The sequence below is a fragment of the Channa argus genome, chromosome 16 (genome assembly GCF_033026475.1).
Source record: "Channa argus isolate prfri chromosome 16, Channa argus male v1.0, whole genome shotgun sequence".
In the NCBI taxonomy this organism is placed as follows: domain Eukaryota; kingdom Metazoa; phylum Chordata; class Actinopteri; order Anabantiformes; family Channidae; genus Channa; species Channa argus.
The window spans coordinates 9789169-9806527 of NC_090212.1; the positions used below are offsets into that span (position 1 = coordinate 9789169).

General features: G+C 37.0%; 2 protein-coding genes across 2 annotated transcripts; both read left to right on the forward strand.

The window, feature by feature from the left end:
• Window positions 1-978: 978 nt before the first annotated feature.
• Window positions 979-15092, forward strand: LOC137101719 (uncharacterized). Its single transcript, XM_067480459.1, has 13 exons — window positions 979-1051; window positions 1555-1650; window positions 2028-2294; window positions 2400-2566; window positions 3784-3929; window positions 4419-4562; window positions 5133-5196; window positions 12429-12561; window positions 12829-12927; window positions 13128-13388; window positions 13489-13652; window positions 13739-13869; window positions 13945-15092. The coding sequence occupies exons 1-13, from the start codon at window positions 988-990 to the stop codon at window positions 14093-14095; spliced, it is 1887 nt and encodes a 628-aa protein (XP_067336560.1). The 5' UTR covers window positions 979-987; the 3' UTR covers window positions 14096-15092.
• On the forward strand, window positions 5823-8256 carry LOC137101610 (C-type lectin domain family 4 member E-like). Its single transcript, XM_067480254.1, has 6 exons — window positions 5823-5951; window positions 6456-6551; window positions 6972-7238; window positions 7343-7509; window positions 7793-7929; window positions 8013-8256. Exons 1-6 carry the CDS (start codon window positions 5888-5890, stop codon window positions 8164-8166), a joined length of 885 nt encoding a protein of 294 aa, XP_067336355.1. The 5' UTR covers window positions 5823-5887; the 3' UTR covers window positions 8167-8256.
• Window positions 15093-17359: the final 2267 nt, after the last annotated feature.

Sequence of the window (17359 nt, forward strand, 5' to 3'; positions counted from 1 at the left end):
CCACAGCAATGTGATCGAAGCCGAAGAGGAGGCCAAGAAGGCCTTAGAGAGAGCCCTTAAACACCACCAACAACTGAAGGAGCAAACTGAGCAGCAGAAGATCATCAGTCACATGTCGAAGTGTCCTTGAGCAAGACACTGGAACCCGACTTAGTTGCTCCCGGTGCTGGAGCAGCATAGCATCTCCCCCATCGGTGTGTGTGTGTGTGTGTGTGTGTGTGTGTGTGTGTGTGTGTGTGTGTGTGTGTGTGTGTGTGTGTGTGTGTGAATGGGTGAATAAGAAGCAGTGTAAAGCGCTTTGAGTGCCAATAGGTAGAAAAGTGCTACAGACCATTTGCCATTAATAATCGCATTCATTAAGACAGCCAGACGTATGGAGCTTCTTTGAGAGAGTTTTCTCTTTGAAACATCAACATTTTTCTTCAGCTGAGTAACCATGTCATGTTCAGGGTCCCTTAAATTACCTTTCTACCTCATTCTGATGCTCAAATACAAATACTAGACATCAGCATAAACACACCAGGCTTATCATGAAAAACTTGGATGCCTGTTTCATGAAGATTCCTTGCAGGAGGAAAAGTAAGTGTAACATGAATCGTACCAAAATACAGTTGGCGTGATAACTGACTCACAATAAGGAGCAAGGCACTAAACACAGAGGTAAAGTTCCACCAAAATAACATGAAACATATACATGAAACTATTAATAAACTATTAATCTACTAGAGTAGTTTGTATAAACTGTTGTTCACTCAGTGCAAAATCCAATGCCCTTAATCGTGTCTCCTGCAATGTAGAAAACAGCATATTGTTACCGGCGGAAAGATTTTGTCTAGAAATATGGTTGTTACTCCCCTTTGACCTCTACAATCACGAAACCTATCATGAGTCAGAGAGAGGCAAGTCCAAAGAAGAGAAAAGAAGAAGTGCTCGTGGATAAAAGAGAGGAGACCATCATATACTGGCAGTACTTAGAGCACTGCAGTCATGGTGAATCAATGGGAAAGGGTCATTGGACATTTCAGCAATTACCTTGGAAATTTTAGACAAGGTAGGACTCACAGAAAATATCAAGTTTCTAATTGTCCCACTGCTGTGATTTGGGTTTATTATTGGTTATTAAATGTGATTAAATGTCTATGAAGATGCATTTTAAACCTTTAATAATCTTATCCTAGCTGTCATTGAGCAGAGGCAGTGTACGCTCTGGGGAGGTCACCAATCTACCTCAGGACTGACACATAGGGGCATACAGAGACAGACAATCATGCACAGAAAGACCTGCAACCTGCAGGTCGATTTAAACCAGAGACTCAGCAGCTGTGCCAGTAGGGCAATAGGGCTAAAACTACAAATATAATGCAGTAAAAATCCTTTATCTAAAATCAAACATAAAAATTACATTTCAATGACTGCTTGAAATTTATATACCTGTAGCTTGTTATATGGTACAACAGAGGGAGGTTAATCAGAAATACGGGAAAAACATTTGATGACATTTGTTGAATACTTTAAAAATCATCAAATTAATGGCTTTTATTTTCTCGATCACAGGTGGATCCACCTTTCCTAGCTACATACGTATTATACTTGGTCTAGGACTGCTGAATTTAGTTTTGCTGATAGCTGCTATTGTTATTGGGATTAAATGTAAGTATGATGGCTGAAAAATCTTTCATTTCCTCTTTTGTGGAATCCAATTACTCAAAAGAATTTTTTTATCTCATTATAAAAAGTGTCTTCTGATTAAGATCTTGTACAATATTTACAATATTTAAAGATGTTTTAATTAATGTTTAAAGATGTGTCCAGTGGAAAACAAAGCACTCACTCAAATGTCATTAGGTATTTCAGGTGTTATGTTCATAATTTTAAAAGCATTAAAATGTATAAATATCTGTCTTAATACTGCTAATTCCTTAGAGAAACCACACATTTCAAATTAACGTCCCTCTGCTAATTCCACTACCCATTATAATAAAAATGGACACAGGTCTCCTTCTCTTTGTACGTTTTCATCTCTTCAGGTGCCAGAGTCAAAGACGGCTCCCTCCACATTTCCCACTCAACTGTAACTCAGCTCATCAGTGAGCTGGACTATCTCCGTAGCAACCACAGCGATGTGATCGAAGCCGAAGAGGAGGCCAAGAAGTCCTTAGAGAGAGCCCTTAAACACCACCAACAACTGAAGGAGCAAACTGAGCAGCAGAAGATCATCAGTGATGGTTTTATGAGACAGATTGAGACACTGAGAACAGAGAAGACCAATCTGCAGTCCAATATATCGGCTTTGGGTGAGACAGAGTTGTATTACAGTTTATAACATTTTTTAAATAAATGTTCAATGTTAAAATACTGACAAAGAGCTAAAGTAACAAGAAACATTTTCTTCCTCCCAGAGGGAACTTGTGGCAGATGTCTTCCTGGTTGGAGTCTTTACAACACCTCCTGCTATTTCTTTTCTTCTGTGGGGTCCTCTACTTTGAAAAAGAACTGGCCAGACAGCAAAACAGACTGTATCAGTCGTGGAGCAAGATTGGTAGTGATTGATAACTGGGAGGAGCAGGTAGGTCCACTAAACTATAGATGAATGCCCATGAAAACCTCCTTCATCATTTGACATTCTCATTGATTATGCACAGAGCATGTGTTGGACATGTACAGAGTTGTGGTTATTTATATTTATTTATATTACATTGTCTGTGTGAATGTTTTCTGCCCGGAAACATCCACCTGTGATGTTGCTCGTGTTAGACTCTGTAAAGTACAAATGGGCAATTGTGGCGCAGGAAAGTTGAGTGGTTGTCCACCAATCTCACAGTTGTTGGTTCAATCCCCACTTCCTCCAGTCACATGTCGAAGTGTCCTTGAGCAAGACACTGGAACCCGACTTAGTTGCTCCAGGTGCTGCATTGCAGCATAGCAGCTCCCCCATCGGTGTGTGTGTGTGTGTGTGTGTGTGTGTGTGTGTGTGTGTGTGTGTGTGTGTGTGTGTGTGTGAATGGGTGAATAAGAAGCAGTGTAAAGCGCTTTGAGTGCCAATAGGTAGAAAAGTGCTACAGACCATTTGCCATTAATAATTGCATTCATTAAGACAGCCAGACTTATGGAGCTTCTTTGAGAGAGTCAACATTTTTCTTCAGCTGAGTATCTCAGCTAGGGTAGTGATATACATACAGAGCACAGGCTAATTTTAAAAAAGAAAAATATGAACGGGAGTACACAGACTTTAATCTCTCGGTCTAACATTACAAAATGTTAAAGAACATGAAGCTGGATTTAAAATGGTTTCTCAGCTGGATTCAACTGGTTACTCAATGTACTCCAAACTATATACGATCGATGGGATTTAATAAATATAACATTTCACATGCTATCCAGAACAGAGACAATGTTTCCTAGGTGTTAAGAAGTTAGCCTCTTTTCTATTGGTCTTCAGATAGAACGGCAACCTGTCCAGGGTGGGATAGGCCTTAGCCCCCCATGATAAGATAATGGATGGATTATAACAATAATAACAAGAAAGACTAATATTAAGCATTAAAATAAATGTCCTATGAGCCATTCACATGGACATTGCAGCTTTAATGCCAATGTGTTTTCAAATATCTGCTATGATATATACTGTATTTGCTAAGAAATATTAGGTGTCATTTGTGAGAACAAATGCTTTATTACAGTAGATGTGCTCACCTTACCATTTGATTAACTGATATTGTATAAATGCAGTGCTAATAAATATGGTCAAAATGTGATGTTGTTTCACCTCTTTCTTTTACCTAGCTTAATATTTTTGAAAATCTACCAAACACTAATCTGAACGATGGACCGTGGTGGGGCAGAACTGGGTCAATTTGGATTGGTCTTACAGATGGTGAAACAGAGGGCACTTGGGTGTGGGTAAACAATGTGACTCTAGGAGATGGAGGGTAAGAGCTTTAAAACATTTAGGAAACTATTCACTTTCTTGGTGATTTTAAACACTGACTCTGCTCTAATGTCAGAAATTTAGAAATGACATTAGAGTCAGCAAGTGATTTGAACCTCATACGCATTCAAACAGGAAGCAGGAAAAACAACTATCCTCTGCTCAGCCAATAAGTATGTTAAGTATATTAATAAGTATTAATAGGTAGAGCCATGGCAGCTGTTGTTCCTGCTTCCAGTTTTTATCTAACTTCATATTTAGCAAATCATCATTGATTTTCTCATCAACTCTACAAAATTGGGAATATTTGCCCAAATATTAAATTACTGTTTTAACAAGATTTATGGAACGTTGGTAACAATGCAGTGACTAAAAAAAAAATGTAAACGTGGAAAAAATAAATAAAATGCATTGCAGTTAAACTACAAATTCCATCTTCCCAAACTTTGACTAAGTAAAATGTAAGAGTCTAATTTGATTCTTGTCCTAGGTACTGGATACAAGGGGAGCCCAACAACCACGGAGACAATGAGAACTGTGGAGCATTCCTGAAAATAGACGACCCTAGGAAGTCATGGTTTGATTCAAACTGCCAAGATAAGAAGGAATGGTTATGTGAAATGCAACCCAACTAGCTGAAGGCAGCATGTCTGTATCAAGCCTGGAGAAAGAGCTCAAGTCATTTGTTTCCAAACAACAACTTGAATACATTCATTTATTGTAATATTTTTAAACAAAATAGCTGTTAATTATTGTCTAGTTAATGGTTCGTACTTACCTGGAATATGCTGATCGTGTTTCTAAGTGTAAATAGATAAGACATGATTTTGTTTTCTTCTCTTTTCATCTTGTGTTCAGTGATAATTAACTAATCTTAGCAAACATGCAAAACAACAATTGTGTGCTGCCAAACATGCTATAATTCTCATGTTAATACAGCTCATAAAACACAAGAGGTCCAAACATGAATCTTGTTATGATGTACACTTGATACTGTCAATGAAAGTAAAGGTATAAATAAAGCTGAGGTGCCTGAATGACATTTTGTTACATGTAGTTTGATGCTGCTTAAAACACATTTTACTGAGTGTGATCTCACTGAAAACATGTTTTATTGTAAAAAGGTTTAACAAGTTTCTCACAAAGAATTACTTAGAGTTGTTGGCATCAGGGGGACACACTGGGTAAATCTTGTTTGTGACAGCTGGCTGTCCATTCTAAACATCCACTCACTACCAACTTTATTAGTTTTACCTTATGAGCACCAGGTTGGAACCAATACTGCCTTCACAACTGCGATAATTCTTTGTGGCGCAGATTCTTTTTTTTTTAGACCATTCTCTGTAAACCCTAGAGAGGGTTGTACGTGGAAACACCAGTAAATCAGCAGTTCCAGTAACCATGCCATGTTCAGGGTCCCTTAGATTACCTTTCTACCTCATTCTGATGCTCAAATACAAATACTAGACATCAGCATAAACACACCAGGCTTATCATGAAAAACTGGGATGCCTGTTTCATGAAGATTCCTTGCAGGAGGAAAAGTAAGTGTAACATGAATCGTACCAAAATACAGTTGGCGTGATAACTGACTCACAATAAGGAGCAAGGCACTAAAAACAGAGGTAAAGTTCCACCAAAATAACATGAAACATATACATGAAACTATTTTAATCTACTAGAGTCTAAACTGTTCACTCAGTGCAAAAACAGCATAGCGTTACTGGTGGAAAGAGTTTGTCTAGAAATATGGTTGTTACTCTATACTATTTGAAAATATTCACTTCCTTCTATTCCATATTTTAAAGTTTATTTTAGGTTTTTCCCCTTTGACCTTTATGATCACAAAACCTATCACGCGTCAGAGAGAGGCAAGTCCAAAGAAAAGAAAACAAGAAGTGCTTGTGGGTACAAGAGAGGAGACCATCATATATTGGCAGTACTTAGAGCACTGCAGTCATGGAGAATCAACGGGAAAGGGTCATTGGACATTTCAGCCATTACTTTGGAAATTTTAGACAAGGTATGACTCACAGAAAATATCCGGTTTCTTAATTGTCCCACTGCTATGATTTGGGTTTATTAATGGTTATTAAATGTGATTAAATGTCTATGAAGATGCATTTTAAACCTTTAATAATCTTATCCTAGCTGTCATTGAGCAGAGGCAGTGTACGCTCTGGGGAGGTCACCAATCTACCTCAGGACTGACACATAGGGGCATACAGAGACAGACAATCATGCACAGAAAGACCTGCAACCTGCAGGTCGATTTAAACCAGAGACTCAGCAGCTGTGCCAGTAGGCCAGTAGGGCTAACACTACAAATATAATGCAGTAAAAATCCTTTATCTAAAATCAAACATAAAAATTACATTTCAATGACTGCTTGAAATTTATATACCTGTAGCTTGTTATATGGTACAACAGAGGGAGGTTAATCAGAAATATGGGAAAAATATTTGATGACATTTGTTGAATACTTTAAAAATCATCAAATTAATTGCTTTTATTTTATCTATCGCAGGTGGATCCACCTTTCCTAGCTTCATACGTATTATACTCGGTCTAGGACTGCTGAATGCAGTTTTGCTGATAGCTGCTATTGTTATTGGGATTAAATGTAAGTATGATGGCTGAAAAAAGTTTCATTTCCCTCTTCTGTGGAATCCAATTGCTGAAAAGACATTTTTTAACTCAGTATAAAAAGTGCCTTTTCAGCAAGATCTTGTACAATATTTACAATATTTCATAATGTTTTAAATAATGTTTGAAGATGTGTCCAGTGCAAATGTCATTAGGTATTTCAGGTGTTATGTTGATTATTTTAAAAGCATTAAAATGTATAAATATATATGTCTTAATATTACTAATTCCTTAGAGAAACCACACATTTCAAATTAACGTCCCTCTGCTAATTAAACATTCACTCTTCACAATTATCTCAACCAAACAGTGCAGAGGGTAATTGCACAATTGCATTAGTCATTATAATAAATATGTACACAGGTCTCCTTCTCTTTGTGTGTTTTCACCTCTTCAGGTGCCAGAGTCAAAGACGGCTCCCTCCACATTTCCCACTCAACTGTAACTCAGCTCATCAATGAGCTGGACTATCTCCGTAGCAACCACAGTGATGTGATCGAAGCCGAAGAGGAGGCCAAGAAGGCCTTAGAGAGAGCCCTTAAACACCACCAACAACTGAAGGAACAAATTGTGCAGCAGAAGATCATCAGTGATGGTTATATGAAACAGATTGAGACACTGAGAACAGAGAAGATTAGTCTGCAGTCCAATATATCGGCTTTGGGTGAGACAGAGTTGTATTACAGTTTATAACGTTTTTAAATAAATGTTTAATGTTAAAATACTGACAAAGAGCTAAAGTAACAAGAAACATTTTCTTCCTCCCAGAGGGAACTTGTGGCAGATGTCTTCCTGGTTGGAGTCTTCACAACTCCTCCTGCTATTTCTTTTCTTATGTGGAGTCCTCTACTGAGAAAAAGAACTGGCCAGACAGCAGAGCAGACTGTATCACTCGTGGAAGCGACCTGGTTGTGATTGATAATCAGGAGGAGCAGGTGGGCTGTGAATGGACTTGATTGTTAAATGCAGTTTTGCTTATAGCTGCTGTTGTTATTGGGATTACTTTCCTTTTCTGTGGATTTTGCGTTGAGGGGAAACTGATCTTTAGGATACTGTATGTGTTAGAGCCATGAATTATTTACAATGAACTTACAGGACATTTAGTGGTATTACCCATAGTTATTTTTATTGTTGCTACTTTGTTTTCTTTATTCTTTACTATTTGAATTACATAATTATACCCTGTTTAAATATTCAATCCTTTATTTTATTTCACAGACATTTGTGAGTGACAGCATTGAAAATATGGTAAGTGGCCGTCGTTTCTGGGAGAATGGATTCTGGATTGGTCTCACTGACACAGAGACAGAGGGGACATGGATCTGGATTAACAATGTCACTGAAGTGGAACAAAGGTAAGAGCAGTATTATGAATTTTATGAATGCTGTAATAACCATGGATAAATATGCAACATAATAGATCTTTTTTTCCCCCAAGGTATTGGATAGATGGAGAACCAAATGATGTTGGACATCGGGGAGAAGACTGTGGATTGGTAGTTCATAGCACTGAAAATCCCTGGAAGACTCGTTATGATGCCAACTGTGATGACACAAAGCGACATTGGATATGTGAAGTGACATCAAAATAGTATAAAGAAAATGATGCTCAAGCTAAAACACCACCAAATGGATGTAACTATTGGACAAAAACAATACAATAAAATATCTTTGATAAACTGTCTCGTGTCTCTGGGCATCTGTTTTTCCAAAGGGGTAGTGCAGTGAGACAGTGGATAGCATTTGTCTGACAACAAGAAAGTTCTAAGTTTGAATTTGCCGGTCTGCTGGGGTCTTTCTGGGGACTTTACTCTGGGTTCTCATGGTTTCCTCCAAAAAGCCAAAATACATGAAGTTTAGCTTAGTGGGTGAGTGTGAGCATGAACAGTTGTTTGATAAACTGGTGACCTGTCCAGAGAGTACCCCACCTCTTTACCAGTGACAGCTGGGACTGGCTCTGTGTGTAAGTGCAGCTTCTCAAAGCCGGTGCTTGGCTTTAGACTGTTAATGTTGTCCTAATTAAAGAGAAAATATCAATGTGATAATTCAAAAGGCCATTCAATGAGCTTTTAAATCAGCACATTTATGCGGTTCTGATGAGGCATAGGTTTTATACATGCACACACCCTCAGACACACAAAAACATGCAATATTGCAGCTCATCCTTTCCTTGTTTGTCACAAACCATGAGCAATTATTCAGGGGCGTATTCATCTCCACACATTCTCATCTTCACCAAAAATGAAAAGAGGAAGCAAAAAACACAAATTCTGCAGTCCAGAACTGTAATGGAGAATCAACGGAGGACAAAGAACTTTTCTCAAGTGTTTTTCACAAGTGGTGAGTCATGCTAAAGATAATTTCTATGACAAAGCCTTAGTTTGAAGCGTCAGTGATTGTAGTAATAAATTCATTTATCATGACTTTCTATAGTTCTTACTTCCCGTAATAAATTTGAATTAAAACATTACAGGCGGAAATGGATTTAACCGACTGGTTTTAATGTGTCTGGGGCTGCTGAACCTTGTCCTGCTGATAATTGCTGTTGTTCTTGGGACTTACTGTGAGTTATTGTGATTATGAAACTTGATTTCCCAACACATATGATAAAGCTGAATGAAAGCCATGAAGCTTAATGGTGATTGTACTTATAAATGTCATAATGCTTCAAAAAGTGCTGTTCAAATTAAAAATTGTAGAAATAGTTATGCCATGTGTCTTTTTTGCTGACAAACACTGCAGATTAGATTTTCACACATTTCTTCACACAGTTATTCATTTTCTTTTGTGACAGTGTGTTTTCATCTCTTCAGGTGCCAGAGTCAAAGACGGCTCCTTCCACATTTCCCACTCAACTGTAACTCAGCTCATCAGTGAGCTGGACTATCTCCGTAGCAACCACAGCGATGTGATCGAAGCCGAAGAGGAGGCCAAGAAGTCCTTAGAGAGAGCCCTTAAACACCACCAACAACTGAAGGAGCAAATTGAGCAGCAGAAGATCATCAGTGATGGCTATATGAGACAGATTGAGACACTGAGAACAGAGAAGACTAGTCTGCAGTCCAATATATCGGCTTTGGGTGAGACAGAGTTGTATTACAGTTTATAACATTTTTTAAATAAATGTTTAATGTTAAAATACTGACAAAGAGCTAAAGAAACATTTTGTTTCTCCCAGAGGGAACTTGTGGCAGATGTCTTCCTGGTTGGAGTATTCACAACACCTCCTGCTATTTCTTTTCTTATGTGCAGTCCTCTACTGAGAAAAAGAACTGGCCAGACAGCAGAGCAGACTGTATCAGTCGTGGAAGCGACCTGGTTGTGATTGATAATCAGGAGGAGCAGGTGGGCTGTAAACTTATAAAGAAAAGAAAGTATGTGAAGAATCTTTGAATTTCACAATTCGGTTATTTAAAAATATATAAACATTTATTTTGGCTATCAAGGAATTTGTGAGCAATAGTATCAAATCTGTGGCAAGAACACCCAATGATTGGCAGAATGGAGTCTGGATTGGCCTCACTGACACAGAGACAGAAGGGACATGGGTCTGGATAAATAATGTCACTGAAGTGGAGCAAAGGTGAGAGTTGCAGTAGTTACTGTAGCCTTGGTAATTAGCCCTTTACTGAATTTAAAGAATGAAAGTAAGTGATAACTTGTCACTGTGACTGCCTATTTTACTTTGATTTCTGTAAGGTATTGGATGAATGGAGAACCAAACAACCATGGTCTCGAAGGAGAGAATTGTGGGATTGCCGCTTATACCCTCTTAAATCCATGGAAGACACGATACGATGGAAACTGTCACGAGCATCAGTTATACTGGACATGTGAAATGCCATCAAGATAAAATCTTAAAGTACTTCTACTGGAGATGACAAGATAAGCTGATCTGACTGCTAGACACATGGACACTTGTTACAGATGGTTTTCTTTTCAGATGTCTTAGTTTAAAGAGTAAATTGTTCCTTTGCTGCAGATGTTGAAGCATATTTGTACCAGAGTTGATTGAAAACATAAATATGTGAAGTTAAAAGACAAAGACGGCTGCATCATGACAGTTTTTTTCAAAATGGGAAGTCTGCTAGTCTTGATTCCCTAAAAACATGAACCGTCAGAGCTTTATCCATTAAAGTCACAGTTTTTAGTCAAACCCTCCCCTAAAAAACAAGTTAGAACAAATCACGTTTATGAATCCTAAAGCGGTCTGAAAATTAAAACAAAAAAAAGCAGCAGCTATCAAGACTGATCTGACCTGTGTCAATGGGTTTTCTGGTTTCATTTTCCTCGCCTTTTGTAGCAGACAAAGGAAAATTAATAATAACAGACATGAAAACATCCTTCATTTCTTTGTGCTCAATGTGTTTAACGTGAAAGAGATACCTCCCCCTCTCTGGAGAAGCTCTTTTTGTATTAGATACGATAAAGATATTAATTTATTTAATTTCAACAACATGTAAGAATTCAAAAGAAACTTCTCCAGACAATTTTACAACGAAACTGATGGGATTCGATTATTTATTACCGTAAATATGGCTGATCAGTTTAATTATTCCATTAGAGTTACATGTTTTCTTCTAGAGATGGTCAAGACCATCCTAGGTCATAGTTACATGTAACTTAAGAAGTTCAACTAAAGTATCAATGTTTATAATTTGCATTTAAATAATGTTGCAAGCATCTATGGCTATTAATTTAAAGGAACTGTAATTAGATGTCACTGATGCTTTGGAAACTATATCCACTAAATCTAAGACTTTAGGGCTTTGTGCTAAATCTTAAGTGGTATCTGGTTTAAGAACATTCAGTTTGACAGTTTCTGGCATTTCAAGATTTGTGAATACTTCTGCACCCCAAAGAAATTAAATGAGGAAATGTTGCAAAATGCCAGTTGCAGTGTTTAACACTTGATTTAATAAACAAGGGGAAGTACCCTGCGAAAGTTGTACTGAACTAGCCTGAAAATGGTTTGATGACGAGAAAGGGATGTGTGCCCTCTCAGACCGCATTTCTGCAGTAAAACAGCAAAAAACCCTTTCAGACATACCAATTAGAAAAACAGGGGTAAAAAAAAAACAATTTTCTGATTGTCCACATTCCTAACCACCACCACTACCGCTTTTTCCAGCATGCTTTACAAAATGTAACGTTTATATGCACATTATGTCAATTGAATTATGTAACAATTTAGATCATGGAGCCAACGTAGTTGTGATAATTAATTAGGAGGAGCAGGTTGGCTGTCAAAAAGAGGAAATTACTGTTAAGAATATGCCCATTAAGATTTTTAAAATCTCTTATTCTGTTGACTAAACAAGAGATTTGTAAGTGACATCCTTAAACATAAGTGAATTAAATTCTGGGAGAAGGTATTTTGGATTGGTCTCACACGTAAAGGCAGAGGGGGCATGGGTGTGTAAAATAAAATAAGGTGCAAAGTAACACTTTATTACCTAATACTTTTTTATTGGATTGGATTATTCACTCCAACTGTCTACAACTTTATATTAATATATATAATATAATATATACTAAACTAAACTTCACTGCTAAAGCACATTCCAATATTTTAAATCAAAAGCAGAATGAGTCAAAGATCTGATCTGGGCCTCTGCGTGATAGTTTGGAATTATTTCACAAGGTGTGTTGTGGAAGAAGTTGGGTAAAGTTAGACTAAACCCAGGATGTCATCACTTATAATTTCACTTCTCTTTTCTTACAATTTAAATTTTTTTTGTTAAAGTGGATTCACATGAATTTATTGTTGATGAGCTCAGCACTATTTCTTTCTAAGTACACCACCCTGACATACCATCATGTGCTCTTACATTACATGACCGAGCACAGATAAACAGTGAGGATGGACAGGAGAGAAATCCGAGGTTGTAATTCTGATACTGGTTTTAACCAACTAATTTGTGACGATGACTTGAACAACGAGGAGTCTCCTCATTACCCCACCTCGAACCCCGGCAGGTATCAGGGTAAGTGGTCATTCTAAAATGCATCTCCATTAACTGGTTTCTGACTCTGTTTGATCCCTCAGTACTAGTTTAGGCTTGAAAATATTGATGATATATGAAAAACATCTATTGTGTTGAGTGATTGCAAAACTATAATAGATTCATAAATAAACTATAAGGCTTCCTGTATATAATCTACTACTGAGCTTGTCACCAAAAAATGTACCAAACTGTGTGATATGTCAGCACAGTTTCTGGATTTATTACACTCTTAATCTCTCTTCATAGTGTCCATGCTCAGAATGACACCTGGGAGACTGGCTGCAGTGAGCCTGGTGGTACTTGCTGTAATTCTCCTAATAGTTGATATTAGCCTGGGGGTCAAATGTAAGTCCTTGTTATTATGTACAGTGCTCATTTGAATTACCTATTACAACCACAACAACAATATTTTCTCAAACCACTGATTTATTGCTTGGTCTCTATAATGTTGCTGCCATTTAAATAAAAATTGTCTTAAATAGCAGCTGGTAGTTAAATAATATCGTTTAACCATGCTATCGGTCATTTGTCCTTAACATTTACAGACAACAAACTCACAGATACTCACCTTACACTTGAAGATGTAGAACGTATCAGTAGTGATGTGAACAATCTCCAAGAGACTTACAAGACTGCAGTCCACAACATGAATAATGCTCAGAAGCAGCTGGCCAGTGAAATAAATCTTCAAACACCAACCAACTGGGAGCTTGAGCATGAAAAGAAAAGACAAACTGAGTATGAAACAAAGATTGAAAAAATAACAAAGGACATTGCATCAATGAGATCTCACTTACCAATGATTAGTAAGATCAATTTTACTATTATTATAAAGTAAATCATTTATGCTGAAATTATGATGAGGCGTTTTTCACAGTCATATACGTTCATTTTTCTTTGCAACAGATGATGGCTGCAGACACTGTACACCAGGATGGATTTTAATGAACTCTGTGTGTTATTACTTCGCTTTCTCTAACGCTGCTGGGAGGAAAACGTGGAAAAAAGCCAGAGAGTTCTGCCAGAAGCATGGAGGTGATCTTGCAGTCATAGATAGCAAAGACAAAGAGGTTAGTTGATACTTTTTAAAACACTGTTCAATGTTCAAATATTTTCAAAAAAGTCTTATATTTTTCTAAATTTTTAATTTTGTTAGAACTCAACTGTAAGTATCTTGATAAATCATCAAGACCCCTCAAAAACCCCTGAAGGTTTTTGGATTGGACTCAGAGATCTGCAGGAAGAAGGGACTTGGAAATGGCTGGATGGAAAAGAACTGAATGAAGGGTAAGATTTGAATACTCTGCATTAGGTTTTACTCTGTTATAAACACCAAAAACTGTTACTGTTGTTTTACATCAGGTACTGGAATGATGGAGAACCAAATGATATCAACAACGAGGACTGTGCAGCAGTGTATGCCAACGAAAACTTCTTCAAGGCTTGGAATGATGTTGGGTGTGGAAACACAATGAAATGGATCTGTGAAAAGGCATTAACTTCCACAAGTTAAAACTTTGTGTTTACTTTTTATTTGGTTAAACAATTAACAATTTAAATGAAATTGACAGAATTAACTTGACCTTAGTGATGTCTTGAGGTTGCCTACACTGGGATAGAAGAAAGAAAGAAATAGTTGCAATCACACAAACAAACAGCAGCAGAAGCTGATTATGATTTAAATTAATTTTTATGTTAACCCCAATTCTGGGCTTTAAAATTTATATTAACTTGAATTCATGGTTTACAAGTGCTGCAATTCAGTTCAACAATAACAAAAACCTCATTGTCCATCATGAGAAGCTAGTTTTACTGCAAACTTTTACAACAAGCCTTGTCATTGCTGAACATGCAACTAGAACAGCTTAAATAACAGCAGTGCAAGGCAGTATCTGCAGAGCTGATCTGCAGTGCTGATCTTTCTCCATCAGCCTTTTTATTCATTTACTTTTGAAATTTCATTTACTGTGAGACACACATATAAACAATCAGGCAATTTCTATTATATGAGAAATGAGAGTAAGTTCTGGAGAATTTTAACATCTATTGATTCTATTCTCATTCATTTCTGGAAGGTAAATGAAAGGAAATTAACAATGTTGCTTAAACAATCTGTTTAGTCAAGTGAGCTCAATATATTAAATTGATAAATCATTTATCTAATTACAACTAGTTCATAATGAATGTGTTATCAATTAATGTCCTCTATTTCCCAACTAAAGTTAGAAGAATTAGGTTTCAAAGGATTAGGATTCGAATTCAGGTCTCAGCAGCTTTTTTAATAAAAGTTTACAGCACTTTAGCGCCATTTGCTTAAACCTTAAAGTTTCTAGGTTGTAAGAACTTGTAGCTATTATTAGGCAACAGATATAAGTTTTACTTTTTAATGTGTGCAGTGAATACCTGAATCTTTACCGTAACATTCTTTATGTAAACACATAGTGCAATCATTAAAATTGTACCAAACATAGCCCTATGCACAATTTATTAAAATGACTACTGCACAAACATTTCCACATTCTAATAACTGCTGTGTGTGCTGATGCCTGATTTCTGAAAAGTTGGTGGTGGTATGTTACAAGAAGTTATTGGTTCAATCAGGGTTTAGTGGACTGTGCTTGTGATATGGATCAGAAAATTCTGGACCCAACACAGAGACATCAGGTAAAAGTCCACCTTTATACTGACATTTAGGACCTGTATGCTGTGTGGATGAAGTCAGGAGTCAGTCCAAACCACCAAGTGATCAAGACAAACTGTAGCAGACAGAAGGCAAACAGACAAAAAAAAGGTTGGAAAGTTACAGTTAAGATAGCAGGATGAAACAAAAAACAACCGGAAGCCAGCAAATGTGGAAGTACATTACAACAACAGACAGTACGATGTTAGGAATTCTGTGTTGTGAATTCTGTGTCCCAAAATAAATTCTATCATACGTATAAAAAAACCCATCATATTATGATTTTCCTCTAAATGAATAAGCTAATGCAGCATTATTTTGAAAGGAAGAGAAAAGTGTCGGTGTAGTGATCAGCAGTCTGTAAACAGGTTCTGTATGACTACAATTCACATATAGAGGCACAAACATCCTGATTAGGGTTCAAATACACACACACACACACACACACACACACACACACACACACACACACACACACACACATACACACACACACACCTTATCACTTGTATAAGCAGGGGACTAACAGATGAATAGGCAGTACATGCACTAGTGTAATGGACAACTCACAGTTACAGTCAAAAGGTAAGAAGGAAATGTCATCTGAACAAAAGATTAATGAATCTATGCAGCGATGGGCATTTGCACAAACATTTGGACAAATGCCCATCGAAACATTTAATTTAAAATTTTTCCACACTATGAGAACTGGATATTAAATGTGTGTAAAACAAAGGTTTAAAACTAAATTGTTACCGTTTAAATTCACTGTAACAGGCACAAAGTCTTGGTTGAGCTGAACTGCTGTATCTCCATAACCAGATTAAAATCGCCTGACCTAAAATGGAGGCCCAGAGAACATTAGTAATGGAGCACAATAACCACCTGCACTTAATGTTACAAGTGAAGCAGATGAAGACCGTCAGTGACGGGCTTATGGGGAAAATTGACACATTAAAAACAGAGAAGACAAATCCGCAGTCCAATAAAACTTTCTTAGGTAAGACACACTTTAATCCCAAACGTTTTTTGGGTTTTTGTATTTGTATGTAACCTTAAAAACAGCCTTTGACAGTAAATGTTTAACTTTTTCTCTTGTGGGATGGATTCTTCTTAATTCTACCTGATATTATTTTTCCAGCAATAACCTTAACTACAGAATGAACTGGCCCGATAGCAGAGTGTACTGCACTAGTCAAGGGGGGGATCTGCTTGTGATCAATAACTTTGAGGAGCAGGGAGGCCAAAATTTGCATCAAAGAAAAGTTTCAGTACATAGTATGAGATTTAAAAGAAACATACACATACAGTATAAACATACATGTATGCAAATGTTGTGTTCACAAGTTGTTTCCACTGCTCCCAAGTGGCCAACAATAATGCTCAACTCAGCTAAAATGTTTCTTCAGACTGTGTGGGTGCACTTTGTTCAAATTTGAATAAAGTTTATCTGACAACAGATATGTTTGAATGTGTGTTGGAATAAAACACCTCCATCCCCATCACAATTTTATTTAATTTGTGTTATATGCTGACTGGAACGTGTATTCCAAATAAACTATTTTTCCTCTGAACCCTACTCCGTGAGAGGAGTAGCAAAACACAGAAAATATCTAGTGGACAAATGTTATGCTAGCCTTGGACCTCATTACTCAGAGGAACAAACTAAACAAGAAAATTGATTTCCAGGACTGTCATGTGTGTTTGCTTTAACTGTACAATTAAGTCATGAAATCCTGTCTTTCTTTCTTTGTATCCAATGTGCTGGAAACACATTGAGTCAGAACTATGCTGCTTTTAATAACAATTATAATGTCAGGGGGACATGGTTTAATGCAAACTGCTTTGAACTGTGAATGAACTGGAACTGAAGATCTCTTACAAACTTCTGTCTCTACAAAATCTTACAAAGCAATAAAGCTCAATATATTAACATCCATGTTGTATGTTTTTTAGGTTGCCAATCTAGATAACAGTTACTGTTATCTAGATTAAAAAAATGATTGTTATGTTTGGTTGATTTCATTTTATTAGTTAAATGAACAAGCTGGGTCTTTGTTTAAACCTGAATGCTATGTTGCTTAAGCCCCCGTCTCG